The sequence below is a fragment of the Fusarium vanettenii genome, assembly GCF_000151355.1.
Source record: "Fusarium vanettenii 77-13-4 chromosome 3 genomic scaffold NECHAsca_2_chr3_3_0, whole genome shotgun sequence".
Classification (NCBI taxonomy): domain Eukaryota; kingdom Fungi; phylum Ascomycota; class Sordariomycetes; order Hypocreales; family Nectriaceae; genus Fusarium; species Fusarium vanettenii.
In genome coordinates, this window is record NW_003315880.1 from 217,608 (window position 1) to 232,782 (window position 15,175).

Below are 15,175 nucleotides of genomic sequence, written 5' to 3' on the forward strand. Positions count from 1 at the left end.
GTAACCGCCACCACATGGTTTCCTCAGCGGATAGTCCCACCTGAATCTAGACGAACTACTGCACGGCCCGTCCCTTTGACCCCGGTTCCGCTGGGGCTGGTTCGCCCCGTGGCTCACCTGAGATGATATAATTGGATAGGTGGCTTCGGTGCGTGCACGCTTTAGGGAAAGCGATGGGGGCCAAGAGCAATAGTTCGTCGTCACGTCGCGTCCAGCCGTGATATCACAATTCGCCTTCTTCATTTTGTGATAATCAGATAGCTGCTTTCTTTTCCCGCAGGTCAGCCACGCGACATCTGGCTACGGATATACGGATACTCGACTGATTTATTTGCCATGAATATATCCGTCTACCTGAGTCTAGCCTCCCACAGCCACACTGGCAAGGAAAAACGTCTTTTAATGAAAGACTGAGGTTCTAGCCCGCCTCATCATCCTCCCAACCATTCCCTGATGGCAATTTGGCTTGTAGCTGTTGAGCAAAATCTTCCAACTCACCAGGCAGATCAGGGTAGTGGCCTATAGCTCTGGACACATCCCTCAGGAAGTCTACGGCCTCTGTGAGCCGTGATAACAAGTCTGGATATAGACTGCTGTCCATTTCATCAAAGATTTCCCTGATCACCCTATAAGCTTTGGTGCATCTTACATCCATCAGACGAGCCTCATGATTATTGGCCTGGATGAAGCAGTCCAAGTTGGAAAACTTCCCACCATGCGTCCTAAATGCGCGCCGTGATACTAAAAAGCCCCATGAAGTAGGTAGGTAAAAAGCTTTTTCTTAATATCTACTAATACTAGCTCTACTAGGATAGGCTGATCAGAACTGCTGATGAAGCAGGCACACTGATCTTCAATAACCCCTGCTTGATGGAGATTTCGTTATGTGCCTCAGTTGTTGATAACTTAACGGGCCTCCCTCGGGAACTCTCATAGGCAAACGTGGTGCCCCCAAAAGTAATGTTTTTTGAGGAGTCGCTCCCTGGTCCTTCAAGCCTCTCTACCGTAGCTTCTCGAAGCGACCTTGCGAGACGAAATGGGTACGGCCTATCGTCCGGACGATGTGTCGCGCCGGCCTGAACCTCCTTGAAGTTGATAACAACGATGCGTTTCAAGGCTCCGTTAGCATAGATCGTATACGCACTATGCAAGTCCTCTTTCAAGTGTAGAGGGAGGATCGAGACCTTTTTCTCTTTGCCGATGGTCTTTGAGACCAAGACCATGCCGTAATAAGGTGGTCGAGTAGCTGGCACAAGTCCATCTCGAGTGTTGGGGTCCCAGGCGCCATAACGGTATTTATATCCTTGGTGGAAGGATACACGTTTGATGTTCTAGTAGCTGATTAATCCGCATTCAAGGGTAAAACGTGGTCAAGTCGTACCTGAGAAGCCGTCCAAAGCGCAGCACCTAAGCCGTCAGTCACACCACTAACCCCTTGGCCCGAAATGCTGTTACTTTCATCATGTGTTGAAAATCTGTTCTTTATTATATTTGCAGCCCGGTCCTCGATGGGCTAACTGAGCCCAAAGATCGTTGAGGTCATCGTGTCTGAATCGAGCACAACGGCCCTCATGTGACAACAGGACCCTAATTAACCAACAACATGAAACTCTACAATTATGTTACTTTCTAATCCGTCTTTGTCCCTGCCTTGTCTGTTTTTGACCACCATTTCGTGTAGACATCAGCAGGAGTAAACTGCCTATTGACTGGCTGTATTCCAAGCGCCCACCCTCCCCATGATGCTAGAAACAACACAACGTGAGATACCAGCCAGTCCAAACCCCGTAGCCAGGATAGGAGAGTGTCGTTAGATGCGTTGGCAAAGTTTGGCACATTTAAAAAAACGGGGATATTGTCGAGATGCTTGAAAATGACAAAGAGGTTGAGAGTGATCCAAAAGTCAAGGGCCAGGCCCTGAACCCTGCGAGGTAGCCGTGAGATAAAAGATGAAGGGTCATTCAACAGCTTTGGGGCATTCAGGATGACTCCGTTGAGATTCCAAAAGAAGATGGCCTTTTCATTATCGTCAGGCTCTGTCCTCTCAATTACCACCACTTCTCCATCAGGGCCTGCGCGCTGCCACTCGTGCCACACATAGCGTGCAACCTTGATCTCAGGCTGCCCATTTTCGGTTGCGCTGATGTATTGTATCGAACTCCCGAGCTGTACGCGAATTGTACCCTTGATTACCTTGAGGTACTCGTCGTGGGTTTCGTGCCAATGCAGGCCGCTTGACCACGTCGAAGACTCTGGGAGCGTGATCTTTACTTGCCCGGTCGTTGATAGATCGTAAGTGACTGCATTTGGAAGGGGCCGCTTAATTACGGTTGGGATTTTATCATCGGCCATTGTCATGTTGTCTTGGTCTCAAGATAAGAGGAATGAATGCCAACGACAACTTTATACCTAGCTTCCCCGCGCTTGAAGTTTGGGGGATTTATAAGCTGACCGACTAAGGCGATGACAAAGCTTCAAGCTGAGGATAAGCCGATCGATTATCATCATGACACGTATGCCAACTCATCAGTAGGGCATATTGAGGCTAAACTCAAACGATAGGTGACCCGATACGGATCGTACTATTTACACTCGAATCTCTGAACCTTGGGCTCAGAGGTCATACAACCACTCAGAACCTCTTACCCTGCTTTGACGAGGAAAGGCAATGCTTCGGACAAGCTTGACTTCCCTGTTGAACTCTTCGAACCTGGTTCCCGATGCAATACTCTCTTCCACATTTTAAAGTGCCTCTATTTCTAGGCTACGCATTTAACGAATCGTTTCTCAAACGCAGATAAGTGTGGACATGATGGGATCTGGGATAGAGGGCTCGCCGTATAATATAAAAACCGCAAGCTCAGTAAAGACCGCAAACCCTCAGCTATTTGGTTGTGATTCTGCCTCGTTTCTCATGTTCCGACACCAATGCATGCACCGGAGCTGAACTCAGCCCCAACTGTTTACGCCCAGTTACTCATACCAAATTGAAATCGCCCGTGTTCCCCGTATATAGGCTGCAAATCCTTTAGAAGTCGGGCATATTATACAATTCGTCTGGGTCTGCAAATCCATTAATACCGAGAAACATGGAAGAAATGTGTGTAAAACTCACCGGTGCCCTCATCTCTAATATACGCCTTGACTTCTTCAACTCTTGTATCAATCTTCTCCAACATGCCGTCTAGTTTCTTCTTGACCTCGTCCTTGTACTTGGCGGCACCTCCCAGCGCTCGCTTCGCCACATCGAACCTGCTCACCCCGTTAACCAACATCATGTCGAACGGCGTCGTCGTGGTTCCCTCTTCTTTGTATCCTTCAACTGTCATGCGGTGCAAACCAGGACGACCGAAGATGAGGCCCTGGAGCTCCGCAGCGTAGCCGTGATAGTTGAAACACACGGCCTTGTCCTCGGTGAACATGTCTAGAAACTCGACTCGGCTGAGCGCGTGTGGGTGGCGAGATTCAGAAGCAAGCACCATGAGATCCGTTACGTTGATAACACGGACTCGTAGGTCTGGAAGTAGCTGTCGGAGCATTTCGGCGGCCTTGACAACCTCAAAGGTCACCTCGACACCTACCCCAACAAGCACAACGTCAGGGTCCTTTCCACCGTCAGTAGATGCAAACTTCCAGACTCCTGCACCCTTTCTGCAATGCTCCGCAGCGTCATCAGGCGAAAGATAGACAGCGGTCGGCTGCTTGGAGCCGATCATGAGGTTGACATAGTTCTTGGACCCCAGGCAGTGATGGATGGTACTGAGGAAGCAGTTGGCGTCGGGAGGTAGATATACCCGCGCGGCCTCGGCCTTGAGATTCAGCACGGCTCCGATGAAGGATGGGTTCTGATGCGAGAAGCCGTTGTGCTCCTGTCGGGCCCAGGTGCTAGACTCAATATAGTTGATGGAGCTGAGGGGGCCTCTCCATTCCACCTCGCGTGCAACCTTGTTGAACTTGGAATACTGGACCATCATGGTGTGGATGATGCCCAGGAAAGACTCATAGCTGGGGAATAGCGCAGTCCGACCCGTGAGAGTGTACCCCTGCTGAGAGTTAGCTTTCATCTGGTCGCCCGACGTGCAATGGCTCTCCTTACCTGCATCCATCCCTGGCAGCAATGCTCAGAGAGGATTTCAATGACCCTACCACCTTGAGCCCGTGAGTACTCGTCCCATTGGAAGTTTCGGCCTGTATGCTCGAGAACTGCACTGAGCTTATTGCTCTCCAGCTCATCGGGGGAGAAAATACGGAAGCTCTTGGGGTTCTCGGTGATGACCTTGTCCAGGAACTTGCCCGTCTGCTCCATGCAGCTTCTCTGCCGAGAGGCTTCCACAGAAAAGGGCTTCCAATCAGGGAGTTTGAGGGCCTTGTACGGGTCGTACGTCTGCTTAAGCTGCCCAAGCCTCTTTTCATCCTTCCGGGGCATGATCTCCAAGATGCTCTCGGTAGGTTTCCCGCCCTTGAGCAACCGACCTGCGTCATAGGTCTGGAGCCAGTCCTGCAAAATCTTTAGGTGCTTCTCATCCTTGTTGGCGTTGGGAATGGGGATCTGGTGAGCGTGGAATGAGCCTTCAATGATGTCATTATCAACCTTCTTGGGGCCCGTCCAGCCCTTGGGGGTTCGAAGGATAATCATGGGCCATCGCGGTTTCGCAATCGGCTTGCCCTCTCTCGCAGCTCTCTGAATGCTCTTGATCTCGCTAATGGCCCATTCTAAAGCGCTCCCAAGTTCGACGTCGATCTCATCCAAAGTCTCAACGATGGCCGGCTGATATCCGTAGCCAGAGAACAAGCTGACAAGTTCCTTGTTGTCCATGCAGCCAAAGATGGTGCGCTCACTGATTTTGAATCCATTGGCATGGAGGATGGGGATGACGGCTCCAGACTCTGCGGGATCTATATACTTGATGGAATGCCAGGCGCTGTGAGCAGATTAGCAATTTGATCTTCTGTCTTGGATAGCTGAACTTGCGCTGCGGTTGGGCCGCTCTCAGCCTCACCGTCGCCAATAACACATGTAACAATGAGGTCAGGGTTGTCCATGACTGCACCGAACGACACTGCTAGGGCATAGCCAAGCTCACCACCCTCGTGGATGGATCCCGGGGTTTCAGAGTTGATATGACTGATGGCTACATTAGCAAGACATGTTGTCCTGAAAAATTATTGTCTCACCTGGGAAAACCTCCAGGAACAGAGAAGCCTGTGATGAGGTTTCGTAGACCATCTTTGTTAACACCATACTTCTGAGGAAAGAATCGCTCCAAGGAGCCCTCAAGCCATAGGGATGCCAGAGCGGCTGGAGCGCCGTGGCCGGGCCCAATAACATAAATCATGTCCAAGTCATGATTACGGATTAATAAATTGAGATGAGACCATACGAGGATGAGGCCAGGACATGTTCCCCAGTGACCTATGGTGGTTAGCCAAGCGTGGTTGAGTGTAGAGGTAGTGAACTACGCACCCAACAGCCGGGGCTTGATATCTTCTAATCGCAAGTCTCTCTCGAGTAAGATATTGTCCCTTAGGAATATCATGGCTATTTCATGGGGGTCAGCCAGTTTCTTCCATTCAAGGGTGGCTCACCATACACCCAGCAAGATAGCATGCTGCTTGTTGAAAGTCTTTCAGGGACTGCGCAACACTCTTGTCCAGGACCTTCTTTGGCGGCCTCGCCGCAAGGTTCAGGGTCTCATATGGCAACCGACTCTCGAGCGGCGCCGGGTTGGGTCTGTCAATGACTTCGCCGGGCATCTTGTTCGAAGCTCAAGTTTATAGGTATTGCGGTATCGCAAGGGAAGTGAGACGAGGTACACCGAGCCAAAACAGAGGAAAAGAGTGTGTGTCTGAGGATCTACAAGTTGAAAAAAATATCAAGGGTTGAATAGGTCCGGCTAGGCCGACATGATTATGACGACAAACCAAGCATGAAATGATGTTGTACTAATGACGTCGATGACGTCGCTTTGACAAACGCCCTACGTAACAAAATATCTTGACAATCAAAACCGTACTACAGCGAATGAACAAAACACCAGTAAAAGAGATGAGGATTTAAAAAAAAAAAAAAAAAAAAAAACTACCTCGTTCTCCGTGACTTTCTCCAAGATCAGTGCTTCGAGATGACAATGTTACTCGGGGCGGGAGGCGTTGAACACACCGGCTTCTGGAAGCTTCATGGATATCGGCTACTAAGCAGCGAAACAAGGCTCCCGCAATAGCTTGAACTATAGCTGTCACTGAAAATTTGAGATTCCACATCAAGACATTGCAAACGGGCCCCGGCCGATTCGTCAGCCCCCAGAAAAGACGGCGCGGTGATGAGGTCGTAATGTAGTATGGATAAACCACTCCCTGGATTTTATGGTCATTCCCTCCTATCCCACGGTATTCTACGACACTTGAAGTATCTGTATTGCGCAGTATGCAAGGGGTCCTCGCCGCGAGCGATTGTGATTTAGTAGGAAATTGAGGGGTTTGGTTGAGCGTCACGATCATGATAGGCAGCTGACTGGGGCAATGCATTTGCAACTCAGCTTTCGGATATTACGCAATAAGAGAGCATTTCATCAATTAGTTTTGCGATAGCTGAAGCTAATCACTGAACAGGAATGAGGTCATAAGCCACATGGTCGACGATGCTCCATTGATGTTCTGAATAGCCTCAAAAACTCGCTCTCGCCTCCCACGATTTTAGCCCCCAAGAAGAGTAGAAAAGCCGCAAGAAAAACACAAGTTGATGTTACAGACATCTCTTCTGGAATCTTTACAAAATTACGCATAGACAACAAGCACACGCAACCATGGCCGCCTCATCACCTTCTGGATTCCCAAAAGCAAGCCGCATCCTATCCCACACTCTCAGATATGACACAATGGCCACAAGCTCCCAATGCTCCCCAAAATTTGCTCTCGACCCTATCTCTGCCATGGCAAAACGCGGAGGCTTGTTGCTGCCAACATTGAGAGCTCCCGTCGCTAACACTAGGCTGGGCTCGGCAGGCTGGACCAGTTCCCATCCCGATTCGCCTTTTCGCCACTCAAAATGACCGATTTGGGGTATCGAGAATTGATGCACCGCGGTCTGATCGCCTTGTACGGTGTAGCTGATTCTAAACTCGCAGTAGTCGTGGAGTGTGGCGTTGGCGTATCCTCCATAATGCTTAATCGTAGCCAGGCGTTGACCTTGACCGGAGATGAGATATAAGGTGGCTTCCTCCGCATCCCAGTCCATCGATCCTCTCGAGGAATTGTATTCGCAGGTGATTGATAAAGGTGAAGAGCCACTGTCTCCTCTGATGTTGAACTTGGTTTTTGAATCATCTTGAGGGCGAATTGTGAAGGTGCTTGGGAACACGATGTCATCTTTCTTGGGCATCGTGGATAGAGCCACGGTATCCGAGGCTTCTTCTGATTGACCCATGTTGACTATTCGCTCTGGAAGGTGTTGTTGCAGGTTGCAACAATGGCCGTGTCTTGTATCGATCGCTTGGCGGCTATCCGTCGGATGCGGTCCAGATCTTATAGCTGTTAGATCATGAGACGGTGAAAAAGCCTTAGCTGAAGCAAGGCTGAGTTGAGCTGAAACAAATGCTTCTTTTGATAGGCCGTTGCGACGCCACTTGTTGAAGCGATTTCCTTTTTCGAGCCCACGTGCTCATCCAACAGGTTCTCGCAAGTTGAGCCTGGATGTGCGCATGGTTAAAAAGTCTTGGCACCCCACACCAGCTCGTAATTAATTCTTTGAGTATCAATTAGACTCACACGTGTTGCCAATGGAAATTCTGCCAATTATCCAGTCTAGACAGCTATATAGTTGAATACTTGCATATCCATTTACCCAAGAGCCAATCCCTGCTCCTCGTCGTACACTGAGGCACGCCTGGTGTCTTGGAGCGATCCTCCTTGACTTCAACACCAAGATCAGAACGTAAACTACCCAAAACACCGAGCATATCCGTACCTGGGAATATGGTACATTGTTCACCAATGAATTTGCTAACACGTAAAAGTCCTTTTTCACTGGAAATCGCTGCCATATATGTGGCCAGCCATGGCAACGTTACATGCCCAGACGGAGGTCAGAGCAGTTAAAATACCCGTGAGAGGTTAGACTTTCATGATGATGTAGCTAGGTATGACTCTTCTGCTGCTGCAGAAGTTTAACTAGGCCACTGTGTTAACATCGGGTCATGATGTTATATTGTGTTTAAGATCTGTTCTTTATTATAGTTGCAGCCCGGCCCTTGATGGGTTAACTGAGCCCGAAGATCGTTACATGCCCAGATACACAGCAGATATTCTGCGACATACTGCCAATCACAAACACATAATTCTAGTCCAATCGCTGGCGTTAAACAAAGGCGGGGTCAACGCAGCCTGAATAATAACTGACAGCATGTCTCTCAGCAATCGTACTTTTTCTCCTTCATCATCTGCTTCCAATATGAAAACCCTAGCCCGTCCTCATGTCATCGTCGTCGGCGGTGGCATCGTCGGTGCCTCCATCGCCTGGCACCTGGCTCACGAGACTACCGTGACCATCGTCGCCGAAGACGTTGGGGGCCCAGCTACTGCAGCCTCTTTTGCGTGGCTCAACGCCAGCTCGGCCAACGAAAAGTTCTACTATGAATTCCGCCGTCGTTCCCTAGAGCGATGGAAGCAGATCAGGCTCCAGCTTCCTGACCTCCCAATTTCTTGGACCGGGTCGCTGAACTGGCACAAGTCGCCCGAAGAATTTGAGAAGAAGGAGAAGAATCTCAGCGCCTGGGGCTACGACGTTGTCCACATGCAAAAATCTCAAATCGCCGACCGAGAACCCTTCATCGACACATGTATCCTCCCAGAATGGGGTATCTGCTATCCCGAGGAGGGTGCCATTGAAGCGCACATTGCCGCTCGCCAGCTGATAGCCGACGCAGAAGCTCAAGGCGCCAAGTTGATCAGAACTACAGCAAAGGGGTTTTGCAAGAACAACGGCCGCGTCAGTGGGGTTGTTTTGGCCTCTGGGGAAGAGGTGCAGGGCGATCACGTTGTTGTCGCCGCTGGCTTGGGCAGCGTGTCTCTTCTGGCAAGTGAAGAGCTGGCACTCCCCGTCACCAGTGTACCTGCTTTGCTCGTGAATTCGAAACCTACAGAGGAGAAGCTGGTGAACGAGGTTGTCAACTCCAAGTATTTATACGTGCGTCAAACACTTGATGGTGTCATCCGGGCGGGTTGCGAGTATCCAGGCGATGACCCGGGTGATGATCCGGAGCAAACAGCGCGTGACGTCTTTGCAAAGATTCAGCAGACGTTGGTTGGCGGGAGCAACCTCGAGTTCGATCACTATACTATTGGACACAAGCCGGTCCCCGAGGATGCACTGCCTATCATTGGACCAACCGGCCTTGATGCCCTCAGTGTTGCAGTCATGCACTCTGGGGTGACAAATGCTGCCATAGTTGGAGAACTGCTCAGCAAGCAGGTCTTGACGGGCGAGACTGACCCAGCGCTCGTCAACTTTCGGCTCGACCGGTTTACCAGGTAGACAACGAAGCTACCTTGATTTTGTTCTTCAGCTTGTCATTGCTTTTCTTTTCCGTGTCAGAGCCGGGCTATACAGATTGGTTCCATAGCTCCTCATCTTTAGCAACAGATTTTCGCTTCACGATAGTGGCTCATTGACTTATTTACCTTTCTGTTTCTTTTTCTTCTATTCCAAGTCTAATACTTGGTCTTTTTCCTACGATCTTCGGGCTCAGTTAACCCATCGAGGGCCGGGCTGCAACTATAATAAAGAACAGATTCCCAACACATCATAGCATTATGGCCCAATGCTAGCACAGTGGTGCTTTACTTCTCAGATCAGCGCCTTTGGCTACATCTCCCTCAATTTGCCCAATTACCATCTTCCCCTTGTAGATTCATTCTAGGTTCAAGCTGTCTGTCCTACTCCGGCTCCCCTGCCCATCCATTCTAAATTCTGATCTGGAATCCTTAGAATGCGCTTAAAAGATACAGCCACGATCTCTCGAGTTACGTTGAATTCCCTGCACCTTGGTGGTCGATGCAGACACCAAAGTAAATTTGGATAGACATCAACATACCTCGAACAATCGTCTGCGCTTCTGCCGCCACCCGTTGCACATGACTCTGCCTCTTCCTAGCCGCTGAAACGTCATTGGAGAATGGCATGTCTCACGGAATCCGATGATCTCGATAGTGTCGTTTTCTTGCCCATACCGGCCCTAATATCGCTTTACGCCCACACATATGATCTGTTGCTCACCTGCATCCTGCTCAAGCTCTTCCTCGAGGTCCGGTATGAAAAACCCGACGATGCAGCCACATTCATCTACCAGTATTTCTGTGTGATCTGGCACTGGTGGGTTATATGGCATTTGAACTTTGTTTCCCAGTTCGTCAAACCGCGGTATGGCGATGCCTGGCACAAGAGCATGCCCTAGAATTCCCGCCAGAATCTCTTGTTCTCCGATCGGTTCCATCGGACCCCCCACAATTCTCAAATCCTTCAGCTTGGTTTGCCGAATAAGTTTCCCAGCTGGACCTTCAAAGGAAACACGCCCCGACACGAAAGTTCCTTTGCAATCCTTTGATGGATCCCTCGACTCGCACTGATTACGAATCTTGAAGTCTAGCCTGGTTATCAAAAGCTCGCTAGTTCCTTGTGGTGTCGACATAAAGAATGATATCTCGCCACTAAAAGCAGCCCAGGTCCAGGAAGGCGCGTGGAACTCGTTAGAGGTCCGCAAAGGCCCCTTACTGGCATACCAGAGCAGATTCTCCGCCGCGTCGCGAGGCGAGTGAAACGGAATTCCGGCGTAGATCTTGCACGAGAAATGGGCTTCTAGTCGAGCAGAGATACCACCAACAGCGGCTAACCTGTCCTTGCTAAACGTCAGTTGGCAGCGTTGGTAATCTGAAATAACATGCTCCCAAATGGGAAAAACTGGATAATCGTTTCCTCTCTGCAGCGGAAACAGAGAGATCCTGGCAGCATCTTTGGGATCACCGCCCTCCTCCTCGCCGCTTTCGGTGAAGCAAGACCAGGAGAGCTTTTTCTTGGTGTAATATATCAGTCTCCGAGAGAGGAGCCTTTCCTGCAAGACCCAACCCCTCTTATACCAGTTGGAGCGTGGAACACGTCCCCAAGACGATACAATGCGTGGGCGAATCGTGATGGTGTTTTTGTCCCAAGTGTTCATGGTTGGTAGTTCCCTTAACCATCGCATCTTCCAAACATAGACTGAAGCATTGGTTTTGAATACTCGTTGGGATAGCTTGCTGAGAGGCACTTTCTTGTAGGGAATCGCGAGTTTGACTGAAAGCGGATCGGTGTCCCGTCGTAGAAACAATCCGTGGTCGATTCCGTTGTCGTCCACGGAATCGACAGCAGCAATTGTGCAACCAGCCTCTTCAAAGATAGTTCCCATCCTATGGGACTCCTGCGACCAATCAGACTCGTCGTCTTGGATGATACAGAGCGAGTCGATCCAAAGATAACGGAAACCAAGTTGGCGTGTCACTTCAATAGCGTCCTGAAACGTTGGCGGCATATCATTCACCGGGAGCTCTTGCTGGTATCGGCTGAGGTTTTCACTTTTCAGTTTCGTCGCGATAGCCTTGCTCCAACGATGACTCAGGGCAATGTACTGTCCTAATGCCTTGTTCGATATGAAGAGCCGTGGCTTAGGCCCGTGCTCTTTTAGATCGCCCACGTCGATGACTCTGGTTAGTAACACCGTGGTTTCTTTGGCTGATTTATCTGTCATGGAGTGTGATGAACAGCACCTTTCGTGGCTGGACATGCAGGTAGAGAGCCATTTTCGAAGCATTCTGTAGTTTCTTTTGGATGAGGCCGGTTCAACATCGGTGAGCGGCACAAAGCCATGGGCTCCATACAACGAGTCTACCTATACGTCAGAATGATGAATCTGTTCTAATAAAATAGGAGAAACTCCTTACCTGCTGGAGCTGTAATCTGAATGGTCTCACCATCGTCGAAGTTTCCCTTTCTAACCTCCCAGCTGTTCTCGCGGTCACCATCATATTGGATCGTGCTCCAGTTCAACTCAACCAGTGGTTTTAGCTTTTCAATGACTGGTGATGGCCCGAAAATTATACTTCCTTCCCTGGAAACCGCTGGCAGCTCGGGTAATCTGGGAGCCAAGGAATGATATTGATTGTCCATCTTATACGAGTCAAGGTTGACTGAAAGCTTGCCAGTTGAGCAAACCATCAACCGACATAATGCGCATGTTTCCCCAGATGCGATGGTGTCCCGATATGCCAATGGGTGAGTATAGCCGTCTCGAAGCATGGTAAACGTCAGGGCGCTGCATGTGGCGCAGAGCCGCCGAGGGCGGTGCGCAGTTGCCATTTCGCCAGATCCGCAGCCCAGAGGGTGAGAGCAAGATGCAATTCGGCTTTAACGTTTGGAGTCCGTATATCTACCACGGCACTCTTTGTTAGAGTGCGAGATTGTGGAGAGAGAGAGTTGAAAAACACACCCGGTAAGGTTTGTCGTCTGATCTTAGAAATCCGGACTCCACGTGGATCAATATGACTGGGCTCTGCAAGTCTGGCGTTGTGTCCGCCTTGTTGCCTCTTTATGCACCTCGCCTTGATCTCACTCGTGGTGGAATATGGGCCCACCACAAAAGGAACTGATTTCCGCAGTTGCGTTGCACATAAGTAGGAGGAGTGCTAAAGCCATCAAATGCTGTCGAAAGTAGAGTCGGAGTATGTTGACGAGGGTCGCCAAGTCTCATTAGTGCTTGGATAATCTTATCTTGCAGGTTGGACATGGCGGCGAAGTGTAGAGCGCTAATGGAAGGGGAAATGAAGGGTATTATACACTTAGACTATGCTTTAACTAAAACACTACTGATTCCAGCTTGTAAATAAGGAATGGGTCGAATAGGGACGTTTAAGTACGACCTTAGCTATAATTAATATCCCGTTTCCGGGGAAAATACCCCCGTCGGGCTTAGGTTATTTAAAGACTGCGTGCGTGTTATTAAGTTTCATATATGGCCGAGTGCGGGGTAGACGTTTAAACTCCTTCTATATCGAAGGAACTCTGGGCATTCTTTGCGATCCACCTGAGCAGTATGCAGGATAACGGTCTTCTGTCTCGATATTCTGGTCTAGTTAACCCATCAAGGGCTGGGGTTTAACTATAAGAAAGAACGCATTATCAATGTATCATAGCATTATGGCCCAATGTTAATATAGTGGACGTTTTTTTAGCATTCCATTGCTTGGAGTCGAAGACTTATACCTAGCGGGATTGTGAAAGGCTCCTCGCCTCTCAGGGGTTTTTTGACTGCTCTAAACATAACAACCAACCCATATTGTTCCTTTCTTAGACCTTAAGTACAAGATTTTTCATTATGCCATCCCTCTTGAGTGAATATATGGCATGCACTGCCTGAGAGTAGCATGAAAGGGTTTCCATAATATAAGACAGACAACCTCAGGCGCACGAAGCCCCTATAAATTCCGGGGTTACATATTAAATCTTTGCATGCTCTCTCTTCTACGTTTGATATGTCTTAATTCCTCTCCTGGGATTAGAAGCCCAAGTCTCAATTCTTGATAGATTAAAGTCGCTTGCCGCCGCCTCGTCCATCACGTGATGGTCTCTTTTTTCTCACTTTTGAGCCAATTATGAGATTTTACAACAGAACTCCTTCAAAGTCTCTCTGCCTCGTCTCTATTTCCAAAGACCGTCCCCGAAGAAGATTACACTCAAATTAAGCATGCCTGCCGAAGAAAATGGCCCAGGGGTCTTGCCCAAAGACCTCATGGTCCTCCAACTGGGTCAGATCGATCTCCTGATGGCCATGTACGAGTCAGATAACGCTATTTCGATCGATGCCTCATCCTCAACTCTGCTTGAGACGCTACGAGATTGGTGCGAGAATGACGGGGAGATGCCCAAATTCACTCAGTTAAGCATAAACATGCTTCTCACTCTCGAGATTTCTGAAGAGGGCCAGACAAAATCTCTGCAGCTACATTTGTCCGTCCCCTTGGTGGATCAAGGAGAGGGGACTGCAGATGAGCCACCACCAGTGAAAACAAGGATACAACAACCAGATTGGATGAGCAAGGGCGAGGTCGCCGCCCTGACTGCCGAGATCCCCAAAGAAGACATATTGACCGTCATTGAATACGTCAAAGACGCGGCAGCTCAACACTTGACAGCACAAGCGCAAACAAACCACGATGCACTAAGTACGGACAAGTCCACAGTGCGCGTATGGTTTTATTTCCCTTCAATCAGCACTCGAGCGAAGCGAGATGATCTTGTCAACTACTCTCCCACGTACGGCCTCACCGGGTTCCTTCTCGCTGGGAAGCCTGGTATTCTTTGTCTCGAAGGCGGTTCCCAAGCCATCGATGACTTTATGAAGTTCATCAAGACGGAGAGTTGGGGTGATATTCCAGCACATCACAAAAAGGTCAGCGAGCGCTATCGAGAAGATGGCCCTGATGTGAAGCGAGCGTTTGTTGATATGCAGGAGATTACGGATACCGTTGGGGAAAAGAGAGGGGAGAGGGCGAACCGCAGCGACATGAGAGCTATCGAGGCCTGGCTAAATGAGAAGGGAGTTGGTGAAGCATTTGCAAAGGTTGTCATGTAACGATCTTCGGGCTCAGTTAACCCGTCGAGGGCCGAGCTGCAACTATAATAAAGAACAGATTGATGTCATGTAACAAAGTATCATGGGAGGGTGGGCTGGTCCACAACGACCTCGTAGTACAACAATGCAGTCATCTCAAAAAGATATCCCGGGTTAGTGTCTCGCGACCAAATAGTTTCAATGTTCGAGAGAAGGGATTCATCTCGTATTTAAAAACTACCCACGGGCCAATAACTGGGGGCTGGTAAGAGGAAGTGAATTGAATATGCTGGTCGATAGAACCTGTCCCGCCTCCCAGTACCACAAGGTCAAGTCTGAGCGGTGAAACGAAGAACACCGCTTGTCCGCGCAGCAGCCAGTATCCTCAAATACCGAAATCTTCCACCTACTTCTCCTCTTCGGTGCCACGGCAGCAGGTCCAGCACTCGCCCTATCACAATGTTAGCAAATTCACCTGTCACTAATGCATGAGACCGTCGTACCTGCTGGCTCGCGTACTGTCATCATGTTAGCACGATTCA

The 15,175-nt window shown here is 49.4% G+C and overlaps 7 protein-coding genes across 7 annotated transcripts; 2 read left to right on the forward strand and 5 right to left on the reverse strand.

Annotated features, from left to right (window-relative positions):
* Positions 1–418: 418 nt before the first annotated feature.
* NECHADRAFT_77360 (uncharacterized protein) lies at positions 419–1,223 on the reverse strand (the record flags this gene model as incomplete). Its single annotated transcript, XM_003052836.1, has 2 exons — positions 419–741; positions 848–1,223. The coding sequence occupies 2 exons, from the start codon at positions 1,221–1,223 to the stop codon at positions 419–421; spliced, it is 699 nt and encodes a 232-aa protein (XP_003052882.1).
* Positions 1,224–1,629: 406 nt separating this feature from the next.
* NECHADRAFT_77361 (uncharacterized protein) lies at positions 1,630–2,358 on the reverse strand (the record flags this gene model as incomplete). Its single annotated transcript, XM_003052837.1, has 1 exon — positions 1,630–2,358. One exon carries the CDS (start codon positions 2,356–2,358, stop codon positions 1,630–1,632), a length of 729 nt encoding a protein of 242 aa, XP_003052883.1.
* Positions 2,359–2,732: 374 nt separating this feature from the next.
* NECHADRAFT_103643 (uncharacterized protein) lies at positions 2,733–5,830 on the reverse strand. The gene is made up of 7 exons (XM_003052838.1): positions 5,592–5,830; positions 5,465–5,539; positions 5,176–5,413; positions 4,969–5,125; positions 4,097–4,903; positions 3,116–4,043; positions 2,733–3,063 (listed from the first exon to the last, which is right to left on the reverse strand). Exons 1-7 carry the CDS (start codon positions 5,752–5,754, stop codon positions 3,029–3,031), a joined length of 2,403 nt encoding a protein of 800 aa, XP_003052884.1. The 5' UTR covers positions 5,755–5,830; the 3' UTR covers positions 2,733–3,028.
* A 936-nt stretch (positions 5,831–6,766) lies between these two features.
* Positions 6,767–7,423, reverse strand: NECHADRAFT_77363 (uncharacterized protein; the record flags this gene model as incomplete). Its single annotated transcript, XM_003052839.1, has 1 exon — positions 6,767–7,423. The coding sequence occupies one exon, from the start codon at positions 7,421–7,423 to the stop codon at positions 6,767–6,769; it is 657 nt and encodes a 218-aa protein (XP_003052885.1).
* Positions 7,424–8,446: 1,023 nt separating this feature from the next.
* On the forward strand, positions 8,447–9,529 carry NECHADRAFT_91625 (uncharacterized protein; the record flags this gene model as incomplete). Its single annotated transcript, XM_003052379.1, has 1 exon — positions 8,447–9,529. One exon carries the CDS (start codon positions 8,447–8,449, stop codon positions 9,527–9,529), a length of 1,083 nt encoding a protein of 360 aa, XP_003052425.1.
* A 700-nt stretch (positions 9,530–10,229) lies between these two features.
* Positions 10,230–12,382, reverse strand: NECHADRAFT_77365 (uncharacterized protein; the record flags this gene model as incomplete). Its single annotated transcript, XM_003052840.1, has 2 exons — positions 10,230–11,911; positions 11,968–12,382. The coding sequence occupies 2 exons, from the start codon at positions 12,380–12,382 to the stop codon at positions 10,230–10,232; spliced, it is 2,097 nt and encodes a 698-aa protein (XP_003052886.1).
* A 1,384-nt stretch (positions 12,383–13,766) lies between these two features.
* Positions 13,767–14,654, forward strand: NECHADRAFT_35849 (uncharacterized protein; the record flags this gene model as incomplete). Its single annotated transcript, XM_003052380.1, has 1 exon — positions 13,767–14,654. One exon carries the CDS (start codon positions 13,767–13,769, stop codon positions 14,652–14,654), a length of 888 nt encoding a protein of 295 aa, XP_003052426.1.
* Between the last annotated feature and the right edge of the window lie 521 nt (positions 14,655–15,175).

Coding starts and splice junctions, on each gene's coding strand:
- NECHADRAFT_103643 (XM_003052838.1), bottom strand. CDS start 5,754: ATGCCCGGCGAAGTCATTGACAGACCCAACCCGGCGCCGCTCGAGAGT. Junction 5,414..5,464: donor TATCAAGCCCCGGCTGTTGG/GTGCGTAGTTCA, acceptor TAACCACCATAG/GTCACTGGGGAACATGTCCT. Junction 4,044..4,096: donor GCTGCCAGGGATGGATGCAG/GTAAGGAGAGCC, acceptor AACTCTCAGCAG/GGGTACACTCTCACGGGTCG.